Raw genomic sequence first — 15725 nt, 5'->3', positions numbered from 1 at the left:
CAACACCACAATGAACAAGAAATACAAGGACAATTACTTATGGACAAAAGATGTTTACACTTGTACTGTAGACATACACTGTAATGAAGACAAATCTGAAGTACAAAATTTTCTTCAAAACTAACTTTAACTCACACACACAGATGGGTTGTTGACGTAACGGCATTTTAAATGTCGCACAAGATAAAAATTAATATATATAATAGTCGTTATTTAAAATGCAGTAAATGGTTAAACATTTCTTTGTCCTACATGGACCTGTTGTTATAAAAGCTGCAGTGTTATTCTTTTCTTTTCTTTTTTTTTGAGCCAAATGTCAAAATTGTCTTATGGTGTGACTGTCTCAAGCATGGTTCAATAAATTACAACTTTTATAAATTAAAAAAGAAGAGCATAAAAATGTTAATAATATTTTAGTAAATGGCAATCTTTTTTTTTTTTCATCCATATATTTCTGAAAGCGTAGGACACTGGACAATGTCTTCTGGTGTGACACCATATCCTGATTTTAGATCGGCCAATTACAGAGAAAACTTGAATTAGTTGAAGGACCCCATTCATGATCATGTTACTGAAGCCCCCTGTCAGGCCCATGACATGTGCACATGGTCAAGTTTTGTCTCAGACTTGTTCAAACATGTAACTTTTTTGGAACCACAAAAGTGTTACGTCCTGTCCTTTGGTGTGACACCCCTAAAGATACTTTTTTTAATTAAAAACTGTATGTTAAGCTACATGATCGTGAAAAAAATATGCAAATGTGCCTTGCTAACCAGCAATGACAGGTTAGCTCGGAATAGCAGGGTCATTAATTGACAGAAAAGGTTGAAATGTCCTTTGGCATGACAGAAAATGTCCAGTGGTGTGACACCAGTACTGTCACATCACAGGACAAAGATGTCGCACCAGAGGACAAGGTCTCTTTAAAAAGCATTTAAAATAATGAAATATGATTTGTTTAACACCTTTTTATAATTTTTTTTTTTTTAATCATTTTCAGTGTTCCTAAATGCAATAATTACATTAATTAAACAATTTTCTGATGTTTTTGCAGAAAACCTGTACAGTTTCTATCTGTCTGTCTGTCTGTCTATCTATCTATCTATCTATGTCACAATTTTTGGCTGGTTAGGGAGAAAACGAAAAGGTGAAGTATGAAATTTGAAAGTATTTGAATTATTTGGTAGATGGAAACTACGATAGGAAGTGTGAATAATCTCTGATGCGAATTTTCTCAAAATGGTATAATAATGTTTTGTAAATCTTTTTTTATATATCTATATTAATTACTAATTTAAATAATTAATTCTAGTTATAAATCAAAACCAATCAAACTGATTTCTGTTATTGATTTCAGCACCATGGACAGCACAAATGATCACCTTTCGCATTGGGAATCTCCATTGTTTCCTCATTGTTCTTTAGTTAAACACTTTAATTGCCTGATGCCAATGCCAAGAATTTCTGAAATACACTCCATTGAATAAAATGCAGTGTTTCCATCTAGTTTCCCAGGGATGGTTTGTGTCTTTTACCAACTATTATGGTTTACCTGCCCCAATATATGACAGAATTCGAGAATGGATCCTCTGCAGTGAATGGGTGCCATCAGACTGAGAGTCCAAACAGCTGATAAAAACATCACAATAATCCAAACCTTTTACAAACCCTTATCTCGTCATCAAGAGTGCCTTATTCTATCAGTTAGGATGATCAGCTAGAGGTATTGAATTCACATGGTTTTTCTAAAGTTCTACCGGACGCCTGTTTTTGTGTGTTTTACCCATTAAGATGAGCTTTTTAATGGAGGTGCACAGAGTACTCATTCACTATGGTAATATGGTAAATGTAGTTGAGGGACACGTTGCCAGTTTTTTTGTTTTCACTGTGAAGCGAGGTTTGTTCAAATAAACAGCTGATTTAGCTCAGCAGGGCCTGTATTATTTCAATCTGGGTATATTTACCAGCACAGAGAGCAGCCTAGCATTTAGAGAGTTTGACTGTTTCATAGGCTAGCGATGACCCAGCTAACAGGAACGTTCTCTAAACTTTGGCTAATGTTCTGACAAGTTATGAACAAACATTCTACCAGTAAAATTAATAGAATGTCTGTTCAGTTATCTGGTCTTTAGTAATGTTCCCAAAATATTGTTTATACATCATTTCTGAAACTTTTTTCTGAAGCTTTTTAACTTTAAGCATTAATACTTACTAGTTTCAGACAGTTCAGAGAATATTCAAAAGTAACTTTCCCAAAATGTTTGCAAAATGATACAATGGAATGTTAATGTTTTCTTTAACGTCCACATAACCAAGAAAAAAGAGACGTTTTTAAACATTTGGTTTTAATGGTTCAGAGAAGATTCTGAAATGTTTTCAAAACGTTCTTAGAGCATGTTTTTGTGAGTTTGGGAGAAGCTGCGCTGACGTCAACCAGCCTTTTTTGATTTGATCGCCGAACCTCTAGACGATGTCCGAAACACTAATAACTTTCAGACTGAATTCCTCACATGCAGCCAACATTATATAACGTGACATTTTGTTAATCCTTCACAACTGTATTTTTTTCTGTGAGCAGATTTTTCATGTGGCATAATTTTGTCTGCCAATCTTCCACCCATCCTCACCTTCCCCAGTGAATTGGGTCACATTTAAGATTCCAAAATAAAACTCATTAAATTTTTGGTTTGGAGTATCACTCACTGACCCAAAAAATGTTTATCTGAACCTGACGAATGTTGTCTTTGAAACTGAAGTCTGTTCTGACAGTAAGAATTGAGTTTTGCTGAGTTATGGGTCTGAATTTGATTAAGTCTGTGCCGGGAAGAACCGGAGGCTCGCTTTAACTCCTCAAGCCTTCCTCAGAAGGAACAGATTCATCTTACAACAGATTTGATTGATTGATTTTTTTTTTTTTTTTCGCAGAAAGAAAGGACTTTTCATTGTAGCAGTGCTTTTGAACATTCTAATAAATTTGACAGAATTTTTTGAAGTGATATTGCTAAGCCAGGGATCAGAATTATTATTGCTCATACTTAAGGACTCCAATATTTCTGCTCACCAACGCTGCATTTATTTGATTAAAAATACAGTAAAAACAGTAAAATTGTGAAATATTTTTGTAATTTGAAATAGCTGTTTTCTATGTGAATATGTGTTAAAATGTAATTTATTTCTGTGATCAAATCTACATTTTCAGCATCATTTCTCCAGTCTTCAGTGTCACATGATCTTTCAGAAATCATTCTAATATGCTGATTTGCTGCTCAACAAACATTTATGATTATTAGCAATGTTGAAAACAGATGTGCTGCACAGTATTTTTGTGAAAACCGTGATACGTTTTATTTTTTTAGGATTCACAGATGACAAAAAGTTCAACATTTATTTGATTTATTTATTCTTTTCTGATTCATAGTAAACATCTGTCATCATGTTTTCAGGAAAAGGAGGATGAGGAAGAAGACAAGAAAAGCGAGAAACTGGAGCTTGAGGATGAGCTGCTGTTCGAGGACTTTGAGCTGGGTGATGAAGACTGTGAACTTCCTGAGGAGGAGGAAGTAGACGTAGAGGACGGAGAACTTGAGGAGGTGGACGTCGAAGAAAGTACCAAAATGAGGATCCTGCGGCAAATAGCAGACGTGGCGTCCAAACTCAAGGAAATCGTTGGCAATCTGATTACCACTGCAGGAAAAGTAGTCGTAACCATATTATTGGGCCTCACAGGTAGGTAGTGTTGAGACAGACATTGCTCACGACATAAGATACAGATCGATAAGCAGCATTCATTTATAAACTGAAGATGAATACAAGCTCAAGTGCATTGTTATATCACAGAGATCATAGAAAAAGATCCAAGATTAGGATGAGTTTGTTTCTTCATCAGATTTATAGAAATGTGTGATTCCATGACTGTCTCACCAACGGATCCTCTGCAGTGAATGGGTGCCGTCAGAATGAGAGTCCAAACAGCTGATAAAAACATCACAATAATCCACAAGTAATCCACACCACTCCAGTCCATCAGTTAACATCTTGAGAAGACAAAAGCTGTAACAAATCCATCAAGACGTTTTTAACTAAAATACCATAGTCCATAATCCATAATAAGGCTTTCTTCAGTGAAAAAGTGGTCTGGTCTGAATCAGGAGAGAAATCTGCACAGATCAAACAATGTTTACAAGCCAAAACAGCCCAAAACAGCTGGATTTTGATGTGAGATAGACTATTATTATTATAGATTATGGACTCGTGTTTTAGTTTTAAAAATGTCTTCATGATGGATTTGTTTCAGCTTTTGTCTTCTCAAGATGTGAACTGATGGACTGGAGTGGTGTGGATTACTTGTGGATTATTGTGATGTTTTTATCAGCTGTTTGGACTCTCATTCTGACGGCACCCATTCACTGCAAAGCATCCACTGGTAAGCAAGTGATGTAAAATTTCTCAAAAAACTGTTCTGATAATATAACAAAGTTTAATTTTTGGATAAACTACTCTTTTAGGCACAAAAAAATCTAGTCTTTTCAATAGGATTTCAAGTAATTTTGTGTATGGCAGTAGGGCTGGTTGATATGGCTAAAAAATGATCACGATAATTTTTTTTTTCATATCAGTCGATATTGATAACTATCACAATAAATGGCAGATTTTTCTACGATGTGAAAGTTGAAAGTAGAAACATGATGATTAATTGTGGCTTTAAACCATGGGCGTCGGAACCGTTGAATGTGGGTGGGACAGGACCCACCCACTTTTGTGGACCTATGATATTGGACCCACCTACTTTTATCGTCTCTAATTCGGCGAATATGTCTGCGCACGTTTTAGAGCGCCATCAGTCAAATCCATTCCACCTGACAAATGCGCTAATAGATTAAGCTCTATGTTCACGCGCATGAACAGGCAGCATCTGGGGTGGAGGATTGGACGGAGCGGGCGCGGGCGCGGGCGCATCAAACGTATTTCAAAGGAAGCGGGCGCCATGGTTTTTATTGAAAACAAATGCCTTTCTGATGTAAAATGAGATGTGAAAAGGCAGAAGAATAATTTCGGCAATAGGTGGATGCGAACTCGGGTCATTTGCATCAAAAAACATTAACTACTCACCACTTACGCCACTGGAAATGTGTCTCGACAGCCGTCTTTTGTAATGTTTTCATGTAAATTTTTTGGAGGGGAGGACCCACCCACATTTATTGTGCATCTGACACCCATGCTTTAAACTATTCTTTATGGTCAGAACATGACAAAACACTTGTGTTTTTTGAATTCTTCACTTGTTCCAGTCATTTTTCTTTAACAAAATAATATCTTAATAGAAAAAAATAATGTCTTAGTTTTGCATGTTTTAATGAGTAATATTGTTTTAAAAAAAAATAGGTATTTGTTACCTGATAATAATAATAATAATAACAACATTTTTTCTCTTAGAAATACACATTTGATAACAGCTTGAGTTAGGATGCAGATGTAGATTTGTGTTCATTATCAAAATGAGTAATATCTGTAAAAATTGTAACTCATTTTTTTCACAACTGTTTGAGCTGTTTTGAGTGTTTTACTATGCTCTTCCATACTATCATGCACAGATCATGATAATAACAGGTAAAACCACAAATACAGCAGCTCAATACCATGGTAAAAATGTAATATGGTTCCTAGGTATTTGTATGAAATACATTTATTATAAATGCATGAATGCCATAGCTTAATCACGAAAACATACTGTAATTATATTCCATTACTCTTCCTTCAAAACATTTAATACGTCTACATAATAAAATATCTAATATAATAAAATATTGCTCTATGCAAATGCTCTATGTTCGCGCTTTGTATGCAAAACAAAGAAATAGAATTTCTTCAAAAATATGTTGATTGTAGTTGAAGTTTTATATACACAAATGTAGATTTGTTAAAGTTTCTCCTTGTTTTACAGCATTTAAAAAATGATTTTGGAATTTTATTTCAATCTATAAAGCATTTAAAATCAAAAAGTGCCTTAAAACTCTCTAAAGTTCTGTCATCATATATGGATTGACCCCTCACACACACCTCATGTCATTTAATTTGTGTTATAAAATTATTTTAATGTTTTAATTATTTTTATTTATTTATTTATTTTTGTTTAGTATTATTTAGTGTATTATATGCTGCTTGGATGTATTGTTAAATGTGTTTAACAATGGAAAAATAACAATGCCTGTTTGTAATTTGAAGGTTTATTTAAAAAAAATAAATAAATTTGCGCCGTGTCGCCGTGTGAACTTTGATCCGAGGGGATAAGCGGTCCGAGTGGTGCGCTTTAACTAGCGCTCTTTTGTTCTGTCTTTGCCGCATAAAAATGTCAATTGAAATCTAAAAACCTCTGCCTGTTTAGAAACTGGCTCTAAAAATGTTTTTTTAACCACCTTCTGTCAATGTGTCCCTTATGTTCCAGGTATGATGTTGCCTTCTCTGACCTCCACTGTGTATTTCTTCACCTTCCTGGGTCTGTGCACCTGGTGGTCTTTCTGCCGCACGTTCGACCCGCTCCTCTTCAGCTGTCTGTGCGTCCTGATGGCCATCTTCAGCGCCGGACACCTCATCATGCTCTACCTCTACCAGTTCCAGTTCTTTCAAGAGGCCGTTCCGCCCGGAAACAGTTACGCCAGGTGAGACAGCGCTTGCCTGTTACCTGTCAAAGAGCTGGATTTAATGGGATATGAGCGCTGGTGCAGTTAGAGGCCTGAATGTATTCAGGATCAGCTCTGTCCACACCCTTTTTCAAACATCCCATCGAGGCGGTGGCACTGAGCACTAGTGCTCAACTTGTTCAGATTTGCTGGAGTATGTAGGACTTCATGGCAGGCAGGTGAATGCTTTGATTTATGCTGTTGCTCGTTTTGCACATAAAAGGTTTACATTGGCGCATGCAGCCGGATCCCCTTACTGTAACCAATGAGATTACGGTGCTGCTTGAGAATCAAACACAAAAGGAAAATTGAATCAGAACGATCCGCCGAGCGGGAATCCCGCTCGTGGCCACGGGTGTCTGGTGGCCGATGGGCTCATTCATGCTGATTTAGCAAACTACCCTGTTTTGTTATGTAGCATTACAGCGACTGGCGTCCAATGTCGACTTGAAAGAGCCAGCAGGAATTGAGGTCATGTGTCATTATCTTGTCAAGCTGGTTCTTGATTAAAGGCTAAACGTAAGTGGATAATTGAAATGTACAGGGACTGTCGTCTAGAGCAGAGTATTCAGTAACTGAAAGTGAAATTACTAAACCTAAACATGAGAGCCTCATCAATTTTTTAAATACTTTTTTAGTATTTAGTATATTTATAAACTTTTTTGTTAAGTAATTAATAAATTTTTTTTAATTCTAGTCATGATTATTTTATTCTATAAGTCATAGTTTTTAAATAAAAAATAAATATTTTAAATACGTAATACTTATTTTTGTAATTAAAAAAAAACAAACAAAAAAGAAACAAATAAATGTATTATTGTTAAATAAAATAAAAGGCAGAAAAAATGTAAAAACCACAATAATAATAATAATAATAATAATAATTATTATTATAATAATATTAATTAATTATGACTATTTAATTATTTTAGTCATGATTATTTTATTCTCTAAGATATAGTTTTTAAATACATTTTTGTAAATTTTTAAAAAATACGTGATACTTAATATTTTTAATAAAAAACTAACTTTTAATAAGAAAGAAACAAGTAAATGTATTATTGTTAAATATAATAAAAAATAAATATTTCCTAAAAAATAAATTCATAAAATGTAAAAGCACAATAGTAATTATAATAATAATAAAATTAGATTATGATTATTGTTTTATTTTAGAAATCATAGTTTTTAAATAAAAAGAAACATTTTTTAATACTTAATATTTTTAATAAAAAAAAAAATTAAATAAAAGGAAACAAATAAATTTATTATTGTTAAATATAATGGAAAAATACATTAAGTCCTAAAAAATAAATAAATAAAATGTAAGAGCGTCAACAACAATAATAATAATAAAATCAGTGATTATTTTATCATTTTAGTCATGATTATTTTATAAGTCATAGTTTTTTTAAATAAAAAAATGAATATTTTTAAATACTTAATAAAAAACTTTTTTGAAATACATGTATTATTGTTAAATATAATAAAAAAAACATTAATTCCTAAAAAACAAATAAATAAATATAAACGCACAATAATAATAATAATAATAATAATAATAATAATAACAATAATAAAAATATTAATTTTGATGGTTTTATTCTATTGACAGCCATACTTTTTAACACTATGAAATAAAAAGAAACAAATACATGTGTATTATTATTGTTGTTGTTGTTGTTATTATTATTATTATTATTATTATTATTATTATTTTATATAATGAAATAAAAACTCATCAAAATATTGCATATTTAATTAAGTATATATTTTAAAAATAATATAAAATTGCAAGCATTTCGTCTTTATAATGCCATGCATTCAAGTTTTCCTCACACACATAAATAGGCCTGTATAAATCTTTTTACACATAAAATAAGTGCTTTATTTATTCGTTCATTTATTTATTCATTGAGATTATCATATTTAGGGATCACTGGCATCAAAAAGTTTGTAAAACCCTGTTCTAGAGGAAGGATGATATTAATGTTTTATTAGTCTTTAGAGCTACCTTGGACTGGATAAAGAGTTTTTTGTGCATATCCAGAAAAGATGAAAAAGTTTGAGCCCTAGAGACTTTCGGTCTTTTTTCTAGAGCTCATGTTTGATAGCATGTGAAAAACTGGCTAGAAATGATCCATTAAAAGCCTCTGTGGCGTGTCGAGCTCATCATGTAAATCATTTGAGCTTGGCAGCGGTGCTCTATTTAAGCTATCGGTTTGCATCTCAAACCAAAAACGACCTACAAGCCGACACTGTCAGCCTCTATTCCGAGAGGTTTGATTTAAAGAGTCAATATTCACTTTGCTTTCAGAAATCTTGATTTACCTTGGTGTGTTTTCGGTGGCGTCCGCCCAGCGTTTCGCTCCAGGAAAGACCTCGCGACTGCATGAGAGCCCAAACTCTACACTAATGAACTTTTATTTGTATAACTTTTATTTGTAATGCTTTAAGTCTTCAGGTTTGTGGGACGTAAGCTGTTTATCAAGCTGTAAGTTTTCAGATTTGATTTCGGATCAAACGGTTCAGATCTGATGGGCTGATTTGGCCGCGTGTTAAAGGGAGCGTTCAGTTCAGTCATTTGTTCACCTTCATGCTGTTTCAAACATGAAGACTCTGGTTTTGATGGCGGCGTAGGTCTCCGAGAGTCCAGGTGCTTCTCATTAGGACAGGACGGCTCCTGGCCCCGCTTACGGTACGCAGCTGCTTTCAGGGAGTGAAAAAGAAAAAACAATCAAAGGTGACTCAAAAGAGCCCTTGAGTAACATACGTGCCATTCTTCTAAGTGAAGGCTCGATCAGCGGCTGCTCTGTATTACTCTCACGCACGAATATTCACCAGCGGCGGCACCACTGAGCCTCCAGAACAGCGGATACAGGACTAATTACAGAACAACTGCTGCGTCTTGTTAAAATGTGTTGCAAACATCGCCACAAACGCATAACTGATACAAACACCAGAAAACAGCTGTCTCTGGTCCTGCGTCGACTGTTTGTTTGGGTTTTTCTCTATTAAGCAAATAAATGTATGATATCATTATCACATGCAATGTAATAAATTTCTAATAATAACTGATTAAAATTTAAAAGCAAAACAACAACACGACCAATAATAATAATAAAAGGAATTCATTAAATGAATTATGATTGTTTTATATTGACAGCCACAGTTTAATACTATGAAATAAAAAATAAACCAATAAAAGTGTATTATTATTTTTATTATTATTACATAAAGTGCAAATGCAATAATGCAAAATTCACTATAGATTTATTAGTAGTAGTAGTATACAAATTATTCCATTGGAAGTCATAGGTTTGACTCTGAGATAAAAACAAACAAACAAGCAAATTAATAATAATAACAACAACAATAATAATAATAATAATAATAATAATAATAATAATGAAATAAATACAAATCTAAACCATAAATATATAACCTATATGTATATATGATATGAATGCATGATATAAAAAAAAATATATATATATATATATATATAATAAAATATGAAATATAAAATGATTATAATTAATTCTTATATTTATTTTTAAATTTTATATCATGCATTTTGAGGAAATGCCATTGACAGCCATAAGTTTAAACAATGAAATAAAAAAATGAATAAAGGTATATTATTATTATTATTACAGATAATGAAATAAATGATTAAAATGTAGCTATATGTAATGCAAAAATTGATAGAGCTTTATTATTATTATTATTATTATTGTTATTGTTATTGTTATTGTTGTTATTATTATTATACACATTATTCCATTGGCAGTCATAGGTTTTGACTCTATGAAATAAAAAAATTGACAGAAAAATGAATAATAATAATAATAATAATAATTAATTAAAATCTAAATAATAATTATATAAGCAATATATAAATAATAATAAAAATATGAATTCTTATGTTTATATTTTAATTTTATATCATGCATTTTGAGGAAATGTCATTGACAGCTATTGGTTTTAACGCTGAAATAAAAAAGAAACAAATAAATATATATTAGTAGTAGTAGAAGTAGTATTAAAAAAAAAAAAAAATCTGAATTTGGGGTTAATGTAACCCAAAACACAAACCCAAAACTGACAATATATATAATGCTAAATTTGCTACATTATTTTTCTTCTTCTTCTTCTTCTTCTTCTTATTATTATTATTATTATTATTATTATTATTATTATTATTAATAATAATAATAATAATAATAATAATTTTATATATGAAATTCAAAAACTGACAAATGCCATTTACAGCCATTGGTTTTAACACTATAAAATAAGAAGGCAATGAATGAATGTGTATTATTGGAAGTAGTAGTAGTATTACTACATAGAATGAAATAAATAAATAGTGAATTTGGGGTTAACGTAACCCAAAATGCATAACTGACAACAAAATCCAAACACGAGAAAACAGCTGTCTTGAAGACTTTGAAAGCGTCTCTTACGTGTCTGCTGTTTGTTTGGGTTTTCTCGATTACAGTAGATTAGTAGCTGCTCAACAAGACTTCAAAATGGCAAAACCATGACCGAACACTACAAATAAACAATCGTTCTGACCTCTGAACGAAGCCAGTTTTAAAATTGTTACTCCGCTCATTTGGGTCAAATCCACATCCTGAAACCTCATACTCATTCAAAGCCTCTACACAAGACACAGATACACACACACGTCTGAAACTGAGCTCAGCACACGCAGCGAGCGCCAAACCAAATGCGCACACGTGCAAAAGAATCCTGTTACCTTTCACAAATACAATGTGTGGGAGAAGAATAAAAGGGGCGAACGTGCAAAGAAAGCAAAAAACGAGCATAGAAATATGCTTTACTAAACCCCTCTGTACAACCACATAGAATTAAGTGGCTTTTACAGGATTTAGTGGTTTCTTCCTCAAACAAAACCTGAGAAACACCCTATTAGAAAAACATTAGGCTATTTGCGAGCCGAAACCTCCGAGACGAAAAACAAAGAGCTTTTCTCTCACAATCACATAAACAACACAATCAGGAACAGCTTTGTGGTGAAGACGCGCTTTTGATTACACACTAGCCGAGCTCCAAGTATGTGGAAATGCCAGGGAAGAGTCTATTTTGGGCAGAAATATGCAAATTTAGCAAACCAGAGATTAAAAGCAAATGCTTGTCTGTTGGTTTGTCTGTTGGGTGCAACCAGCGCAGGAAGTATTGCTCAGTGGCTTGTTTGTAACTGGAAATACTCACTGGATATGTCATATTTCCTTTAAGAACATAAGTTAAAGGTCAGTTTTATAAAAGAAATTAACACTTTTATTCATCAAGGATGCATTAAATTGATCACAAGTAACAGTAAATACATACATTCAAATAAATTCTGTCCAAAAATTTTTGTTGAGCAGCAAATCAGCATATTAGAATAATTTCTGAAGGATCATGTGACACTGAAGACTGGAGTAATGATGCTGAAAATTCAGCTGCGCATCACAGAAATAAATTACATTCTAACAAATATTCGCATGGAAAATAGCTATTTTAAATTGGAATATTATTTCAGAATTTTTACTATTTTTATTGTATTTTTGATCAAATAAACACAGCCTTGGCGAGAGGAAGAGACTTCTTTCAGAAACCAAAATCTTACCAACCCCAAACTTTTATACGGGAGTGTACTGATAGGGTTGCCAGGTCCCAGAAAAATGTCCAGCCCAAAGCTTACCCAAAACCCACCCAAACGGAAAGAAAACTAACCCAATTTTTGCCCTGTCCAATCACTGATAGCTATTCCATTAATGCCTTTTAAAATAAACATTTTGATTTTATTTATTATATGTTTTGAATCTTAGCAAGACTTGTTTATATGTCGTATGTGCATATTAAATTACTTAATCTGGAAAAAACAAACAAAAAAAACTTTCTTATATTTCAATTTTCAGCACTTTTCATGATAAAGTTTAAAATTAGGGCTAGGTGATATAGCCAGAAATACTATGACAATAATATTTGTTTTTCACATATCAATATTTATCACAAAATATTTATTTACCATTATACCATACCGTTTGTTAGACTTTGAGAATGCATGTAAAACCTTTATTATTATTCAAATATTATATATATATATATTTTTTTTTTAATTCTTTCAAGCCAACTTTTGATTTAGAGCTCCATGAAATTCACTTTATTTTCCCCTAAATTCTGTGTTTTCCATATTATTTATTTTTTGTTTTATGATTTAATTAACAACAAAAACACTGATTTTTTTATTTTTGTCAAAAAAAGATGGTGCACGACAACTGTATATTAAAATACATTAGTAAAAGGATCTATTTTCTTATTTATTAGTCTGTAGATACACTTTAGGCGGCTGTGGTACATTATAAAGGTAACCCATAAAAACGCAACCCACTGCTCTGTAATTTTTCCCGCAACTGCATTTTCAAAGTAGCCCAATTGTGCAGGAAAACCGTGACTCTGGCAACAAAATTTCTTTGGAAAATAAAAATAGATATAAATAAGACAATAACTGACATACATTAAGAGTATGGAGGTGTGATCTCTTGAGGAGATACTTTTCTTGAGGACATTTCTCAGAAGGAAAATGAGAAGCAGGAGTAATGGTTTTCTGTCTAGCGGTTGAGATTAAAGAGCTTTATGATTTGTCATTATGGTCTTGATGTCCTCGTGGCACCTTTTTCTGCTAAACGGCGTGTTTATTATGAATTGGCCGCATTATAAATAGTAACTCTATCCAGCAACATTTCTGCACTTCGACTCGTTATTTTCAGCCGTGGTATTAGGACTTGGACGTCACGCTTTGGGTTTGGATGAATCACGAAAGGCCAAATATTCTGACTTCATATTTTCTCGATGCCGTGGAGCAGCAGCAAAACGAACATCTGGCAAACCGCAGCGATTTTACTAACGGCACCAAAACTATAAAAACTAAGGAGCATGCGTTTGTCACCTAACACGCTTTCAGGGTTTTGGCTGTGAGAAGTTATGCTTTTATTGATTTCATCAGCTAAATGTGAAATATATTGCATTCAGGTTGCACTGAAAAGCCACATGTTCGGTGTCGGTGTGGCGCTTCAAATTACGTGTCGTTTCGAATAGAAATGAAGAGCTGTTCAGAGTGTTGTTGTTTACTCATCTCTTTTGCTCTTTTAGTTTTATACCTTTTTCAACTTTTATACCCTGCTGAAAAGGCATATGCTGTTATTTTTTTTTCCTTAGGCGTCCGATTTTGGTTTCACTGAAAGAGAGAAAGAAAAAAAAGGGAAAATAAACACAAGCTTAACCTTAGGCAATCTGAAGTGAATTAGCAGCTCTTCTACAGTTGTTTTGTTGGTCTTTTTGATTTGGTGATAAACTTATTTTTCCTTCCCACATCATTCCAGTTTTATATTTTTCATATCTTTTATGTGGATTTTTATTATTATTTTAATATATGCACTGAACCTTACAAAAATATGGTTTGTTTGAAGTGCCTTTGAGCAGTGTGTGTGTATTTGTGTGCGTGTGTAAGTATAAACACACAACTGTTTTCCAACACTGATAATAAATCAGCATATTAGAATGATTTCTGAAGGATGATGTGACTCTGAAGACTGGAGTAATGATGCTGAAAATTCAGCTTTGATCACAAAATAAATTACATTTTAACAGATATTCACATGGAATACATGCATTTTAAATTCTGTTAATATTTTACAATATTAAAACAAATATCTTACTAATCCTACTCATTTTTATGAGTTAATGATATTTTTCTCCTCTTCCTCCTCAGTCTGTTTGGCATCTCTCCTGTGGTTCAGACGGACTGCTCTCACACCTGGATGTTCAGAGTCAATCCTAAACTGGAGTGGCACCACTTTGTCAATCCCATCATGCTCTTGGTGTTGTATTACACTCTGGCCACGCTCATCCGCCTTTGGCTGCAGGAGTCAGAAGACACGGTCAGTCTACAGTCTCATTTAGACTGTTTGCTTGTTTATTATCTTGTTTCACTCAGAAATTCATCAGATTATAAAAGTAAAATAAGTTTTGAACACAGTTTGGTAAGACTTTACTTAAAGCCCTTATATGTAATGCATTATACATGCAGTTTTAATGCATTAATTATGCCTTGTAATGCACCTTATAATGCGTTGCGTGATCTCATGAATAATTGTAACCACAGTTATAATACATTATAATACTTAACTATTCATTGTTATACTCTCAGAAAGCATAATGCATTAAAATACACAACAAACAAACCTTCAAATACTATAATGCATTTTAACTTCAGTTACACTTAGTTAGGAAAAAATATAATCCATGATGATGTACATCATGAATACCTTTATGATGCATTATACATAAATGCTTTAAGTAAAATCCCGGACCTAGTATGTGGCCCTGGACCACAAAACCTTAAGTCTTAAGTAGCACAGGTATATTTGTAGCAATAGCCAACAATGCATTGTATGGGTTAGACTTAATATTTTTATTTTTTTTTATTTTTTTAACGATTTTCCTTTTATGCCAAAAATCATTAGGATATTAAGTAAATATCACGTTCCATGAAGATATTTTGTAAATTTCCTACCATAAATATATCAAAACGTAATTTCTGATTAGTAATATGCATTGCTAAGAACTTTATTTGGACAACTTTAAAGGTGATTTTCTCAATATTTAGATTTTTCTGCACCCTTAACGATTTTCAGATAGTTGTATCTTGGCCAAATATTCTGCTATCTTAACAAACCATGCATCAATAGAAAGCTTATTTATTTATTGAAAAATCTACCGTATTCGACCGTAATGATGTTTTGTGGTCCAGGGTCACATATGGTGTTTCTGATCAAAAATGACCAACCTTTTAAAACTTATTATGGTTTGTTATCACCAGATATTGGATTTAATCTTTTTGACTTTGATCTGACCTTATGCACTTCAGTTTTTGAGTGAAAAAGCATTATTTGTGGGTAATTTGGCAGTGTGCATGAGCTCAGATCAGTGAGGACTGCGATCAGTCAGCTCCAAAAAGAAACAAACGCTGTGCTA

At 32.8% G+C, this 15725-nt stretch overlaps 1 protein-coding gene across 4 annotated transcripts in view; it reads left to right on the top strand.

Annotated features, from left to right (window-relative positions):
* Window positions 1-15725, top strand: part of LOC127155691 (piezo-type mechanosensitive ion channel component 2) — a 154343-nt gene that overhangs the window by 84347 nt on the left and 54271 nt on the right. For all 4 annotated transcript variants that reach the window (XM_051098089.1, XM_051098088.1, XM_051098087.1 and 1 more), the window contains exons 6-8: window positions 3444-3726; window positions 6443-6656; window positions 14461-14629. In XM_051098089.1, coding sequence (XP_050954046.1) covers window positions 3444-3726; window positions 6443-6656; window positions 14461-14629 — 666 coding nt within the window. The remainder of the gene's footprint in view (window positions 1-3443; window positions 3727-6442; window positions 6657-14460; window positions 14630-15725) is intronic.

This window comes from Labeo rohita, chromosome 24 (genome assembly GCF_022985175.1).
Source record: "Labeo rohita strain BAU-BD-2019 chromosome 24, IGBB_LRoh.1.0, whole genome shotgun sequence".
Classification (NCBI taxonomy): Eukaryota; Metazoa; Chordata; class Actinopteri; order Cypriniformes; family Cyprinidae; genus Labeo; species Labeo rohita.
Note: the sequence above shows the minus strand (reverse complement) of the source record. Positions and strands in the feature narration are given on the sequence as shown.